Source organism: Sinocyclocheilus rhinocerous, unplaced genomic scaffold (assembly GCF_001515625.1).
Source record: "Sinocyclocheilus rhinocerous isolate Xijiao unplaced genomic scaffold, SAMN03320098_v1.1 scaffold2232, whole genome shotgun sequence".
Taxonomy (NCBI): Eukaryota; Metazoa; Chordata; class Actinopteri; order Cypriniformes; family Cyprinidae; genus Sinocyclocheilus; species Sinocyclocheilus rhinocerous.
Window position 1 is genome coordinate 149,883 of NW_015662925.1, and position 16,845 is coordinate 166,727.

Sequence of the window (16,845 nt, forward strand, 5' to 3'; positions counted from 1 at the left end):
AGACATATCCCAACAGACTGAAGGCTGTAATTAAAGCAGAAGGTGGATCAACAAAATAATGACACAATGGGTGATCCTTTTTCCAACTCAGTTTTTTTTTTTTTTTTACCTGTTGGTGTTATATCTTTCACTTGGATGTTAAGTTGCGCTGAGTAAATATAGCTGGATAAAACAAAAACGGTGTCCGTCTTCATTTCAGGCTGCAAAGCAACAAAATGTGATTATTTTAAAGAGGGTGATTATTTTCTATACCCACTGTATATAGTGTTAATTTAGAACTAATAACAGCAAGTTATACTTTGATATCTAAAAAGTTGATATCTATATTATTTCAGTGCTTGATCAATTCTGCTATGATTGCATGTACAATTATGGAATTGCAGTAATATATTTAAAAGTAATTGCCCTTTTAAATAAATGTTTAGATAATATTTTTAGTGTCTTGTAGTGTATAGCTAACTAAAGATGACCTTTACTGTGGTTGAACTGAGTAGTTTATAACTTGGCAAGATACACTCTCAAAATAGTTTATCCAGCACTGAAAGTCAGCAGTGTAATTTCTTGATTTGACATTATGTTTCATACAGTATTCATTTAATTTCTCTGCAGTGTTTCAGACGTTCTTTGGCTTGGCCAGTATTGGTCTGAGCTGTCTCGTGGCGCTCTTCTTGTATCATGTGGTGTTTGGAGTGAAATATCTCGGCATTCTCAATGGAGTGGCAGCTTTTGTGATCATCGGCATTGGTGAGAATAATTAAACATCAACCTATGAGCACTGTAAATGAACATATAGATCCCACCATCAGTTGAATCTTCCTCTTTCTTTTTTTCTAGGTGTGGATGATGTGTTTGTGTTCATCAGTACATTCAGACAGTCAGCCCACCTGACTTGTTCAATGCAGCGTATGATTTACACAATAAAGACAGCAGGCCGAGCCACGTTCTTCACGTCCTTCACAACAGCAGCAGCATATGCTGCAAACACCTTCTCACAGGTGCAGTCAGCCAAGCAGAATAAACATGTCCAGAAAATCAATCCTCAAAACCGAGTTGTGCTAACATTTTGATCATTTTGAAGGGTGCGTTCAAGGGCTAAAATTACACTTAGGGAGGATTTTGTTAAGTTCACTTACAATGCTAGTCAAGGTTTTTGCACCAAAAACAGTTTTTAGTTTTTCTGAACTATTTTCTACAGGCTGTTTTTGCTGCTGTACCTTTAACCCTGTAAAGCTTTACATTCAATTTTAGTCAGAAAAATGGAACAGTGGAACAGTGAATTGAACCTTTAGACAAAAAATATATATATCTTGTGTAATATTAAGTGTAAAATACCCAGGATACATCAGGGATTTATGGATCATGTAAAATATGGAGCTCTAACTCAAGAGGGGAAAAAACACCTTAGTTTTCTTCAGAGGCCCAAACTGAGCAAAATATACAATTAGCTGAAGTTTCTGATATTTGTAGGGCCAAAAGTATACATTCTAATAACTTGTAATGTAAATCAGTGAGATTTTTATAACAGTATTGCAGATTACTTTTATAAAATGCATAGAAATATCAATAATATTAGTAAGATTATATATAAAAGCTTACTTTTAACAAAGCTCTGTAGTTTCAAAAGTTATAATGCATTGCAATACAGTGATTATTGAGAGATGAATAAATAAATGTTCCTCAAAAGCCTGATGATTCATACTGTATTTTATTATACTCCATTTAATTAAATTTTAACATCAACAAAAAAATGATGTATGGATAATCAAGTAAACCTAAGCTGCTTCAGTCCAGTAAGTGTTAAGTAAATTAGCTCTGTTATGATTGGCTAACCTCAACATATTAATGAGGGTTGCCAGGTCTGCGTGACAAAAACAGCCTAATTGGTGCTCAAAACTAGCCCAGTCGTGTTCTGGGGGGAAAATGGGTATCAAAATGTGCGCTCCAGGGTGTCAAATCCTCCTTCCACGGGGTTCAACCTCGGTCGCAATCACATTCCAGGGGGGGAAGGGATTTCGTTTCAACTTGCAGGCTAAAAAAACATCCCGGGGCAGCATTATAAAAGTAGCCCAATTCCTTGGGAAAGCCGTGACATTGGCATCACTGATGTTACTGTAATTCGCATTGTTGCTCATCAGGGTTGTTTGCTAAATACCGTATTGGCCTGAATATAAGACGACCGCGTTTTTTCAGATGTATTTCCAAGAAAAAAACATCGTCTTATATTCGGGACAATACGGTACTACACATGCATATGTCAATGTGCTCATGGTCATGACGTCAATTTCCCTAATGATTTTTGCTAAGACGGTGAATTTTACACGATGAAAAAATAACACAATTAAAAAAATTCTGCTTTCAGTCGTGAACTGTGCCCTGTACATTCTGTAATTTTCCTGTCATCAAAGCTTTAAGCGGTGTGATAAAACAAGCTAAAGTTCTGACTGAATTTTGAGGATTTGTCTGTGACCTCCTACTTCGAAGCTCATGATCTAACATCAATCAAAAAATAAACACCATGAGCACAAAATGATTAAATTAGCCGCAAGAACATGTAGAGTAGACAGTCAAACATTGCTTTATCTTTAAAGAGGGGTCTTATTTTATTCACAGTAGTTTTGTACCCATGGGGCTTTTATGTTTCTGTCACTGACTCATGTTTATTCAGTAGCGTATACTGGCGTAATGAAAATCCCGGCGGTTAATTTGTTTCAAAACATGCAAAGGACTGAAAAAATTCTGACAACACCTGACGCGTGACCTTTATCTGTTTTGCATGCGTCATTAGATCCCAGCGGTTCATGACTTCGGTCTGTTCATGTCTCTCATTGTGAGCTGCTGCTGGCTTTGGGTGTCCATTCTCATGCCTGCTGCCCTTTGCATCTGGAGCCAGTGTGGGGCTGCCCATGCCAACACCTGTCCCAAATGGTAGATTGTGTTATTTCTTCCAAAATGTTTTTTTGAGAAATGTGCATGTTCTTTCTTTCAAATTGTTTAACTTCGGTCATATTGTTAATTCATTAAATGGATAGTTGTTGAATTACTTACTTTCCTCTGTAGATACAAAAGAGGATATTTTGAGAAAGTGTGTTTTTTTTTTTGTCCATACAATGGAAGTCAATAGCCACCAAAACTGTTTGGTTACCAACATTTTTCAAAATATCTCAACCTGTTTTCATGGGAAAACACAACTATTTTACAAAGTGTCAATTTCATATGAATTTATACGATGTGAATCGTATGAAATTTTTGATTTTTAGGGAAAAGGTAAGCATGAAGGTCCACATCTGTGGGGCATAAGCAGATTGTACAAAAACATGGAAATGAGATTCAAATTCAGATGAACTAGCCACCAATTCACCAAAATATGAAATAGTTATGAATTGCCATTGTGAATGAATTGTTGATTGTGTATAATTGTGAATAATCGTGAGATTGTGTTGAGTTTTTTTTTGTGTGTGTGTGTTTTACAGAAGAAGAAAAGTCATACAGGTTTTTATGACAACAGGATGATGGTGACAGAATTTTCATTTTTGGGCAAACTATCCATTTAAAGTAATAGTTCGCCAAGAAATTGTAATTCTGTCATCAATAACGTCATCATGTTGTTCCAAACCTGTATGACTTTCTTTCTTTAATGGGATACAAACAGAAACATTTCAACATGCTGGTCACTCTTTTCCATGCAGTTACATTGAATGAATACCGAACATTTCAAGATTAAAAAAATGGTGCAAAAAATCATAAATGCATCATAAAAGCAGTCCAGATATGACTCATGAGAGAAGTAGCGATGTCTGTTTAATGAATAGTTATTTTGAATTGAATCTTGTTAATGAATAAGCTGATCCAGTTTGAAAAACTGGCCTCAATGATTTGTTCATGAACAGACTGGTCCAGTTCTCAAGATAAATTCACTGACTGAGTGATCCATTCCCAGTAGTTTTCAAGTTAACAGCTTGTTGGAGGGGAAGATTATTGGTGAATAACATGTTAAATGGTAACACTTTAGAATAGGGAACACATATTCACTATTAACTAAGTTTTCCCTGAACAAACTCCTAATTTGCTGCTTATTAATAGTTAGTAAGGTAGTTGTTAAGTTTAGGATCAAGGGATCTAAAATATGGTCATGCAGAATAAGGCTTTATAAGTACTAATGAACAGCCAATATGCTAGTAATATGCATACTAATAAGCAACTACAGTAGTTAATAATAAGAATTGAGAATCTCAACTAAAGCTATTGCACAAGTCAGATGGACCACATGTATAGTTCTTTTGCATTGCTTTTGAAGCTTCAGTCCCCATTCATTGTAACTGCATGGAAAAGAGCGACTGTCACAGTATTCAAAATATCTTCTTTTGTGTTCCACCGAAGACACGAAGTCATACTGGTTTGACATCAGAGTGAGAAATGATGACAATTTTCATTTTTGGGTACATGATTTGTTGAAAGTAACAGTTCACCCAGGAATACAAATTCTGTCATCATTAACATCGTGTTGTTCCAAACCTTTAAGATTTTTTTTCTTTCAATGTGCTGTTCACTCTTTTCCCTGCAGTTGCATTGAATACATGAAGATGAAACCTTTCAAGATTGAAAAATGATGCAAAAATACCATGTATTATAAAATCAGTCCGGATCTGAGAAGTAGTGATGTCCGTTTTGTAAATATTTTAAATTGAATCTTGATCCAGTTCTCGAGTTAAATTCACTGACTAAGTGATCCATTCACAGACGTTTTCGAGTTAACAGCTATTGCACAAGTCAGATGGACCACTTTTATGGTTCTTTTGCATTGCTTTTGAAGCTCGAAAGCTTCAGTCCCCATTCATTGTAACTGCATGGAAAAGAGTGACGAGCACAGTCTTCAAAATATCTTCTTTTGTGCTCCACAGAAGACATAAGGTCAAGTCATACAGGTTTGGAATGACATGAAAGTGAGTAAATGGTGACAGAACTTTTATTTTTGCATATACAAATTCTGTCATCAGTAACATCATGCCCTTCCAAGCCTGTAAGACTTTCTTTTTTTCCCGTTCAATGTGCTGGTCACTCTTTTCCCATGCAGTTACACTGAATGCAGATGGAACTTTTCAAGATTCAAAAATGATGCAAAAGGACCATAAATGTATCATTAAAGCAGTCCGGATATGACCTATGAGCGAAGTAGTGATATCTGATTCATGAATCCTTATTTTGAGTTTAATCTTTTGAATGAATTGGTTGCTGGTCACTCTTTTCCATGCAATTACATTGACATTTACATGCATTTTTGTGTGAATTATCCCTTTAACCCTAACAGGTGGAGCGCTTTAACTAAACTGTCCGCCAGCCCCAGTCCCCTCTCAGATGATGATGATGTTGCTCTAATAACGGTAGAAATGGAACCAGGTAATGATGATGTCATCACCACGGAAGCTATTTCATTTTGGTAAAAGATTACAAAGACAGTTTGGAACATTTGGAATGATAAGACCATGAATGTGAACCAAGGAAGTAAATAGGATCTGTTTTGATCCTATTGTCATGTTGATTAGAAAATGAAAACCTTGGTGCATTATCTCAGATCATCACATTTGGCTGTTGAATCCCACCTTGTGTTGGTGATTTCTGTCCAGGTTGCTGAATGAGCTGCTGAGTCACTCCTTGTATTGTTGATTTCTGTGCAGGTGTGTACGAATCGGATGCGGCGCTGCTGTCGCTCTCAGCTGAAGCTCCTTTGGCCGTGTCCACCGAGGGCAGCGTAGGTGTGGTCAGCGCTCACCTTCAGAGGCTCCTGAGACACTGGGTGGCAGAGCCTGTAGTGGAGAAACGGAAAACTATTATAGGTGAGTAACGCTTGTCATGATGAGGAATGTTTAGAGGTTTTTCTCAAAAGACGCGATGTGCTTTCATAATACTCACATTAGTTAAGCATCTTTATTCATTTTCTCTCAGCTGCAGACAATGCACTCACAGGCCGCCCACAGAGCATTCGCTTACTGTCTGATGTATGTCACGCACAAAACTACCAAGAGCTGACTGAAACCTTTCCCTCTGATTCAAGTTACTTTCTGGAGATTTTTATCACTTTGTCTGGACTCAAAGTTATGTCAAATTAAGGTGCAAAGTTAAAGGGATAGTTCACCCAAAAATGAAAATTCTGTCATTAATTACTCACCAAAGGTCTTACGGGTTTGGAACGACATGAGGGTGAGTAAATAGTGACAGAATTTTCATTTTTGGGTGAACTGTCCCATTAAGGTAATTGAGGTAATTACATTCTTTAAACGAATACACTAAAGTGTGAACTCAATGTGATGTTTTTGGACACTTAATTGCAAGCTATTTGGAATTAAATTAAAATGTATTATACTTTAAAGTGATATTAAATGCAATTAGCTGAACTTCAGAGTGATTTTTATCCACTTTAGTGGGACTTAAGTACATTTTTATATGTAATATCATAATTACTTCTATTGTCTTTGAAATATGGTTAAAGTGTTCTGCTGAATGTACTGACAAGCATTTATGGTAAACAAAAATATACATTAATGTAATTTCTATTCTATTTCTATTACTTGTATGTTATGTATTTACATATATTTGTAATTACATATTTGTAATGGTGAAGCTGTTACATTACATTAAATGTAATATGGAATACCACACTACAGTTAAAATTATTATCAAGTACTTTACATGTGCTTTAGTATTTTAGTCAACACATCAAAATAAGTGTACAACAAAAAAAGTGTATGACGTAGGACAAAAGATTATTAAAAAATAATGATTAAAAATATACTTCAAGGTAAAAACATTTATTTGACATTATTACTAAGTGCACTTTTAAAAGTGTACTTAAGTGTGTTCAGAAACAGTCATGAATGTGTCTCTTTAAGTGCACTTAAGTGTCCTTTTATTTTGTTAATATTATAGTATCTGGTATTAATATTATCTATTAATACTATATTCTCTATGTTTTTTTTTCATAATTTCATGTTAATATTTGAAGTACACTACAAGTGCACCTTCAATACAATTAAGTTCACTTCTTTTTCACAAGGGTGTCTGACAGTTCCTAAGTGGACAAAATTAGCTGCAATTTGAACTAAACTGATTATGTTAGAAGTATACTAGTGCTGTCAAAATTAACGTGTTAACGCATACGATAATTTTTTTTCAGTTTAACGTGTTAAAAATATTTAACTCGATTAACGCAGGGGCGGAGCTAGGGTTGGCCACCCCACTCACAACTGCTGCTCCTATCACTTTTTTTCTTGACAAGAACTGCGTTTATTTAGACGCAGAACGTCTTTACAATCACATCAAACAACAGTGAACTGTGGTCAGATGAGATGTTGTCAGGCCATATGTCAGTAAAAACCAATTTTCCTGTCCTGTCAGCCGGTATACTGTGCTCGTAGCGCGTGCTCTTCAACTGCACACACCAATGCGGTGGCGCGCGTTGTAGCCTGTATCATTTAATATTAAAGGGGTCCTATTATGCTTTTTCACTTTTTGCATAATAGGACCCCTTTAAAGCTCAAAAGAAACTACGAGTATGTTATGTCGTAGTTATGTTGTCAGTTAAGTCATGAAGTTATCAAACAGGAGATTAAAGCTGCCTTAAAACTGTAGATTGCATGTAAGTATTTGCTATATATGAGTCACATTTAAAAACATGCTTCTGAAATGCAGTGGTTTCCAAAACTGTCCTGGAGCAGCAGCGCCGTCTCCCTCATCTAACACACCCGATTCAACTCGTCAGCTCATTATAGAGACTTTGAGAGCTGAAAGTGGGTCAGAAAACGTAAAGAGTTGTGAGAAAATACGATGCGTGTCAGATCCGCGTCATGTTCAGCAGCGGCAGCTCTTAAAGCAGTCAAAATTACCTAAAAACCAAGCTGCTGTGGTGTCTGTTAATCAAAGAACAAAATAAAAAAGAGGGAATCAATAACTTTTGTAGCTTTAATGATTCATCCTTATTTAATTTAGAATTTAGAGTTTGATAAACTTTATTCATTTTCTGTAGATTTCCTACTTGCTGAAGGGCACAGGTAAATATGACATTTATTATAATGGGTTTATGTGAAGATTGTTTTAAGTTCACTTAAATTAGAAGTTCTAAGCTTTCAGTTATACTGTAATGCTGAATGGCTATAGTCAAAGTTTAAATGTTAGGGGGAAAAAATCAGTAGTATTGGTTTCAGTGATACTTGCCTTCAGTCATAAAAAAGATGCCATTAAACAAATATAAAAAATATACTGTCTTTAGGTTGTTTTTACATTAATTTTAAGATTGAATGTGAAATTATTGCAATATAAAAGTATATTTAAAAACTTTAATGTTAGGTGGGCGATTAATCACGTTTCATTTCAGAAAAAAATGTGATTAATTAGTTATTTTTTAATCGATACTAAATATACTACCATGCTTTTCTTTGCTGCAACATGTATACTTTATATAGAATATAAATAATATGTATGTATGCCAGTATAGTATAGTATAGTATAGTATAGTATAGTATAGTATAGTATAGTATAGTATGCAAATTTTCTATATGCATTGAATGACTGGATGACCTACTACACTTGCCAAAGTGTGCACTGTGCAGTGTACAACAGAGCTACTGCATGGGATACTGTATACCACAATCTAATGCACTTGACATGACCTTCCATTTCCAGTGTGATGGATGAACCAGTAATATCAGCCACAATCTCTTTCTTCTCTCAATATTTGATAAGACTGCCAAGTGTGGAGACATTTTTACACAAAATTAGTGCAAAATAACTGGACACCACTCATTGAATTAAAAATGCAATGTGATGAGGTCACATGTCAACAGTGTTGCATACTATTGTTTGACATGTTTATATGGAATAACGCCTATACTAAGTTGCTTACTATTTAATAGTATTAAGTATATAGTATGCAGTATACAGTACATACTGTGCAGTATTCAGTAAGTAGTAAGGTAGTGTTTCATTCTCAACACAGTCTAAGGATATGTTTGGAGCGAACTACCAACATTCTGCATCCAGATATTCTATGCATACTATGCAAAAATAATACGATCAGTAGGCCTACTCTATAAAAATAAAAAAAAATAAAAAAAATAAAAAATGTATTGTTAACTAAAGCTAGAACTAGGACTAAAACTATTAAAAATCTATATTACACTATTAAAAATATTTGGTAATTAAAATAAAACTGAGATGAAATTAATATAAATGTTTAATGAAAAACTTGAAAACATGAAACTTAGAAATTTTGCCTTGGTAACTAATAATAATAATAATATAAAATGCCAAAATGAAAATATAAAAATAAAATCTAATTAAAATTGATACATTATTATTTATAATATTAATAAATGCTATAATAGTACCTTACCATAATTACCAGAATTCATAATTAGGTACCTTACCTAATTACCAGAATTTACCATGTAACTTAATCAGGATTGTGTCTAAACAATTGCACTGAAATTCATTTTTAAAAATATACCTTTATAACTTCATAAGAACTAAAAACTGGTTGACAAAAGTATGCTTACAAAGGTATAAAGGTCTGATAAATGATTATCTGAAAACGAACAAAGAGTACAATAGTGAACTCATGCAAGTCAGATTTGGATTTTTCTGCTAATGTACACACAATTTGTACATGAGTAAGATGAAAATTTCCTGGCTGTTTTGTTTCAGACTCTCTGTATTTTGTTTCTTAGTCTCAAGGTCAGTCTATTCACAGTTCAAACAAAGGAGCTATGAACCGCATCCCTTATGTGCCTGCAGCAATGCAATTAAGCTTGTATTAGCATGGTGGAGCGTAGGAAGAAATTTCCACAAATGCCTATTGTGTACATGCATATTTATACAGCTGTATGCATGTCAATAAGCTAAATTAGAGCCAGGTTTCTCCCAGGCCACCACTGTTCTTTCCTCTTATTAGGTGAGCAGCCTGAGCAGTGTTGAGACAACGGTGCTATAATTATAGACTTAGAGACAGAAACGATACAGTCATGCATAATGTAGCAGGATCCACTTAACCTTTGTGCTGTGCAAAAATGACCTGCCTTTTAAAAATTGCTTGTAAATGTCACAATATGCTGTGTCATCACCAAATACTGGATTCAGCCTTTTATGAACTTGTTTTCTTTCAGACAGCAAGGGTTTTGTATTACTTTTTGGAACTGATTGATCATAGGTCTCATTGATCTGAGCTTACACTATATGGACACAAGTATCGGGACACCTGACCATTATACCAACAGGGACTTTAATGGCATTGCATTGTAAATACATAGACATTAATATGGAGTTGGTCCCACCTTTGCAGCTATAACAGCTTACACTCTTCTGGGAAGTTTTTCCACAAGATTTAGGAGTGTTTCTATTGGAATTTTTGCCCATTCATCCAGTAGAGCAATTGTGGGGTCAGGCACTGATGTTGGGCGAGAAGACCTGGTTTACAGTGTTTGATGTGTTTGAATTAATTCATCTGTTCATCAGTAGTTGATGCAATGTTGAAATGTTGGGAAACCAATTCTTAAAATTTAAATGATTTTTGTAAATCCAGTAGTCAAATGCTGTGTGGACTCTCAGTTTTCAGTGTAATTATAGCCAGCTGACTAGTGACTGGACTTGTGTGAATGTCCACAAAACTGAAAGACTTTCTGAATGTATACAAGCGGTAGGCTATTTTAGAAGGGAAAATTTAAAAGATGAATAAAAGGAGAATTAATAAATTATGAATAATTTATTGCTTTTGTGTGAATAATATGTAATCATGTAATCAATAAAAAGTAAATGTAGTCTGATTACGAGGATTTTAAAATGTAATATAATCTAATTACAAAGTACTTAATTTTTGGAATCTGATTACGTAATCCAGATTACATGTAATCAGTTACTATCCAGCGTTGATTATAGCATAACGAGAAATTTGTAAGAAAGCCGATAATTTTTGACCACATCACAAGTATAATGAGTAAAAAAATAATCCCCCAAAAATTGTTATATCCTGTTTGAGCAAAGTCAGTAAGTTTTAGTCCAGTGCATTAAAGGGGTCATATGATGCTATTTTAAAGATCATTATTTTGTGTATTTGGTGTAACAGAATATGTTGACATGCTTTAATGTTCAAAAACACATTATTTTTCAAATACTGTACATTATTGTAGGTCCTCTATGCCCCGCCTCTCTCAAACGCTTCGTTTTCAACAAAGCCGCATGACTGACCGGAACACAACATAAGGTTTAAACCAGCATTAGCTTTAAATTGTGATAAACATCCTTCCCCCGTCCACATAGCCTGTACCACTGCACACTCACATCCCATACTGTCTGGTGTTTCAGGTGTGTATGCTCTGGTTCTGCTGGGCTCGGTGTGGTGCTGTTGTCTCCTGCGGCCGGCCAGTCACGCGCCTGTGCTCTTCCACAGAGACACCAACCTGCAGAGACTGCTGGACCTGCGCAGCAACCTGAGCGCCCAGGGCATCGCCTGCCATATGTGCTCGGGTGGGTCTTCTAAATATCACAGACGGGCGCTGCTTGAGTATATACTCTAGTGGCTCATTGAAAACAATTGCTTGACTCATTTGCGCTGCCTTGTTTAATTAGCTTACAGATTTTCTGCTTAGGGAAAGATACAGCAGATGAAGGCAGCGGGCAATGAGCCGAAACATTTGCTTTTGAGTAGTGCCAATATTTGGGTGTCAAGCAAATATAAAGTCTAGTGTCACCCTGAAGGGATTTATTTTTCGTTGTTTTGATCGGCTGACTGTACATTATCATTATCAATTACATTGTTTAGCAAACATATTTGACCATGAAATGCCACAATTGAATCAGAATCAAGTATCCAGAGAGTGTGCATTTACAAACATTATATAATGCTTAACAGAGCAGTTATATATATATAACACACACTGTGTTTGAGACCAGATTGAAAACCTATTCAAAACTATTTGAATGTACACTACTGTTGAAAGGTTTGTGGCGAGTAATTTGATTTTTAAAGAAATGAATACTTTTATTACAAGGATGCATTAAAATGATTAAAAGTGACTGAAAAGACTCTATAACAAAAATATATTCCAGATACACATTCTTTTTAACTTTCTTTTCATCAAAGAATCCTGAATAAAATGTATCGCAGTTTCTACAAAAAATATTAAGCAGCACAATTGTTTTCTACATTGATAATAATCATGTTTCTTGAGCAGCAATCAACATTTCTGAAGGATCATGTGACACTGAAGACTGGAGTTATGATGCTGAAAATTCAGCTTTGATCACAGGAATAAATTACTTAATTATTTTAACATATATTCAAATAGAAAAGCGGTATTTTGTAATAATATTTCACAAAAGGTATTGGCATTCCATTATACTATTATTATATTAAATAAGAGCAATAATAGTATGGTAATAGCACAGTGCTATGATAAATACCATGGTACTAAACAATTACCATAGTTGTATACCATGGCATAGTACTGTACATCCACTGTAATAATCTTTATTCTACAATGGTGCATGCCTAAAAATTCCACTGAGTATCTCTAAAACAAAAGAATAAATAAAGTGGGGTCCAATTCTTACTATTAACTAACTGTTAACTATGACTCAATAAACTCCTAATTTGCTGATTATTAATAGTTAGTAAGGCCGTAGTTAAGATTAGGATTCAGGTATCTAAAATATAGTCTTGCAGAATAATGCATTAATACCTGCTTTATAAGTACTAATAGACAACTAATATACTAGTAATATGCATGCTAATAAGCAACTAGTTAAAAGTGAGAATTGGTCATTAAAATAAAGTGTTAGCTAAAGTGCTACGGTCTGACGTGTCCCACCTCTCTGTGTCTCACAGGTGTTTTTATGGAGCGACCTCATAATCTGCACAGCACTGCTGACTTCACAAGCTCTACCTCAGGGAACCATCCCACAATTCCCTCAAACCAGACCAAGCCAGCATCCAACAACAGCACACAGACGCTTGCAGGTTTGTTTCTCTGCTCTGCTGGGAGGAAAGGGTGGAAAAACACTGACACCTGTTTTATCAAAGCTTAATCAGTCTTTGATGCAATCCGATCGCTGCTGGAAAACAAGGTCATAGCAGTGGCTGGTAAACCAGTTTCAGAGCATGGTTAGACAGCTCACCCAGGCCTCCACCAGCTTAGCTGAGGTGCTCTACTAGCTCTAACCAGGCTGGCCAAGACGGTCAACCACACAGGTTCTCTTCTCCAGGTCCTTCTATCAGTTTCTGAATGATCACTGAAGACGGTATTTTAAAATGTATTCAAATAGAAAACATGTTTAACATATGTTACGTAGATAGTACTACATAATAGTCCATAATATGACAGTTTTTACTGTATTTTTGATCAAATAAATGCAGCTTTTTTAAGCATAAGAGCATATCAAAAACACTAAAAAAATCGTAATTATTCCAAACTATTGACCAGCAGTGTATATGCTTACTATATTTATATGCAGAGCTGGGTAGAATACTTACAAATTGTAGTCCATCTCTGATTATAAAATTATAGTTTATAGTTGGATTACACATATTAGGTAATGTATTCTGACTTCTTTTTCATTACTTTTAGATTACTTTTGACCTAAAATATATTCCATGCTTTATCAACATCATGAAGTGTAATAAACATTACATTATGCCAGGGTTTCCCAAACTGAGGTTCATGAATGAACTACAGGGGTTTGTGAGTCGGTGAAAAGCAGGAAGACTTTCTATTATCAAATTATGAATAATTTACTGCCATTGTGTGAATAATATGCAATCATGTAATCTATAAAAAAAGTAACTGTAATCTATGAGCATTTTAAAATGGAATGTAATCTAATTACACATACTTAATTTTTGAAATCTGATTATGTAATCCAGATTACATGTCAGTACATCAGTTACTACCCAGCTCTGTTTATATATTATCAGCCATATCAGTTTTGATATTGTGTCTGGATGCTAGAAGCTAAGATGCTTTCACAGAAAGTTCGACTGCTGTGCAACGAAAAGCAGACAAAAAACACTGAAGTAAAAATGCATTGCTTTGGAAATGATATATTGTCTCTATCCAAAGTCTATCGAATTATGAAACAAAAGCTATACGCATCTCCACAGAAGATGTTGATTCAGTTCAGTTCAATAACAGTGCAGTGTCCTTCAGTTATGAACCAGTTTGATGCAGGTATAAAGCAGCTCTACAGAAGACAAGAGTGTCATTATTTAGCTACTGTACTACAGTTTATCTAAAGTAATCGTAGCTAATGACCTGCTAGAAACCATGAAAATCCTATTGGAATCTGGTTTTAGTTTGACAGTATATTTAGAAACGGTCTGCTTAACAATTACAAAGTGCATTTAAATAAAATTCTGGCTAAATTCCCACAGTTAATTAACCTAATGAACTTAATGTGCTGTGAAAACATACGTTTGGATGCTCTCTAAACTGCAGTGGATTTTTGATGTTATAATGCAGTCTCTCCTCACTGAAGAATATTTCACTCTGAATCCTCCCCTTAACAGCCATTAAAAAAAAATTGATAAAAAAAATTATAGTATCCTATTATGGGCAACATATTCGTATAGATCATCACTATTTTACGTGACACACACAACTCTCACACATACTCCTGAACTCTGCTCCTGTGAAATCACAAAATGTGAACAAATGCATCCCATTACTGATATACATTCACTGGCATGCTTGCAATTTTAATTGTTTTTTTAAATCCCCGCTTTAATCCAAATTAATGTTTTGTTGCTTTTATTTCGTCTGTTAGCTGTGAGGTCATAAATGGAGTGCACTCCTAAAGTTTGAGAAAAATATGCTTATCCAAATACCTTATACAACCTGGCAATAAAGGGTCAAAGTTTGTCAGCTGAACAACTTTTCACAAACTTTTACTTGAACGTTAATTTAGACATCTCATATACTACCTTTTAAAAGTTTAGGGTTGGTTATATTTATACATGTTTTTGAATTTATGTTCACCAAGGGTGCATTTATTTGATTTAAAATAGATGATAGAGTAATATTGTGAAATAGTATTACAATTTAAAATAATGATATATATACAGTGGGTACGGAAAGTATTCAGACCCCCTTAAATTTTTCACTCTTTGTTATATTGCAGCCATTTGCTAAAATCATTTAAGTTAATTTTTTTTCCTCATTAATGTACACACAGCACCCCATATTGACAGAAAAACACAGAATTGTTGACATCTTTGCAGATTTATTAAAAAAGAAAAACTGAAAAATGCTCAGTATTTAGTAGAAGCACCCATTTGATCTAATACAGCCATGAGTCTTTTTGGGAAAGATGCAACAAGTTATTCACACCTGGATTTGGGGATCCTCCGCCATTCCTACTTGATTAGACACCTGTCTATATAAGACCTTACAGCTCACAGTGCATGTCAGAGCAAATGAGAATCATGAGAATCATGAAACTGCCTGAAAAGCTCAGAGACAGAATTGTGGCAAGACACAGATCTGGCCAAGGTTACAAAAAAAAATTCTGCTGCACTTAAGGTTCCTAAGAGCACAGTGGCCTCCATAATCCTTAAATGGAAGACATTTGGGACGACCAGAACCCTTCCTAGAGCTGGCCATCCGGCCAAACTGAGCTATCGGGGGAGAAGAGCCTTGGTGAGAGAGGTAAAGAAGAGCCCAAAGATCACTGTGGCTGAGCTCCAGAGATGCAGTCGGGAGATGGGAGAAAGTTGTAGAAAGTCAACCATCACTGCAGCCCTCCACCAGTCGGGGCTTTATGGCAGAGTGGCCCGACGGAAGCCTCTCCTCAGTGCAAGACACATGAAAACCCGCATGGAGTTTGCTAAAAAACACCTGAAGGACTCCAAGATGGTGAGAAATAAGATTCTCTGGTCTGATGAGACCAAGATAGAACTTTTTGGCCTTAATTCTAAGCGGTATGTGTGGAGAAAACCAGGCACTGCTCATCACCTGTCCAATACAGTCCCAACAGTGAAGCATGGTGGTGGCAGCATCATGCTGTGGGAGTGTTTTTCAGCTGCAGGGACAGGACGACTGGTTGCAATCGAGGGAAAGATGAATGCGGCCAAGTACAGGGATATCCTGGACGAAAACCTTCTCCAGAGTGCTCAGGACCTCAGACTGGGCCGAAGGTTTACCTTCCAACAAGACAATGACCCTAAGCACACAGCTAAAATAACGAAGGAGTGGCTTCACAACAACTCTGTGACTGTTCTTGAATGGCCCAGCCAGAGCCCCGACTTAAACCCAATTGAGCATCTCTGGAGAGACCTAAAAATGGCTGTCCACCAACGTTTACCATCCAACCTGACAGAACTGGAGAGGATCTGCAAGGAGGAATGGCAGAGGATCCCCAAATCCAGGTGTGAAAAACTTGTTGCATCTTTCCCAAAAAGACTCATGGCTGTATTAGATCAAAAGGGTGCTTCTACTAAATACTGAGCAAAGGGTCTGAATACTTAGGACCATATGATATTTCAGTTTTTCTTTTTTAATAAATCTGCAAAAATGTCAAAAATTCTGTGTTTTTCTGTCAATATGGGATGCTGTGTGTACATTAATGAGGAAAAAAAATTAACAAATGATTTTAGCAAATGGCTGCAATATAACAAAGAGTGAAAAATGTAAGGGGGTCTGAATACTTTCCGTACCCACTGTAAAAAAAGGTTTAAATCCTTAGGTTGAGGAGACTCTCCTGAACTGCACCTTCACTTCCATTTTTCTTTTCAGTCTCTTTATTTTGCCCTATCTATCTATCTCTCACATGACTTTAATACTCAAGATTTAACAAAACTATACTTTCTAA

At 35.6% G+C, this 16,845-nt stretch overlaps 1 protein-coding gene across 1 annotated transcript in view; it reads left to right on the forward strand.

Moving 5' to 3' along the window:
• The window catches only part of LOC107728359 (protein dispatched homolog 3-like), a 49,482-nt gene that overhangs the window by 6,990 nt on the left and 25,647 nt on the right, over positions 1-16,845 (forward strand). Inside the window, exons 5-11 of the mRNA XM_016538497.1 lie at positions 610-744; positions 835-995; positions 2,786-2,925; positions 5,306-5,394; positions 5,673-5,831; positions 11,347-11,508; positions 12,869-13,000. Coding sequence (XP_016393983.1) covers positions 610-744; positions 835-995; positions 2,786-2,925; positions 5,306-5,394; positions 5,673-5,831; positions 11,347-11,508; positions 12,869-13,000 — 978 coding nt within the window. The remainder of the gene's footprint in view (positions 1-609; positions 745-834; positions 996-2,785; positions 2,926-5,305; positions 5,395-5,672; positions 5,832-11,346; positions 11,509-12,868; positions 13,001-16,845) is intronic.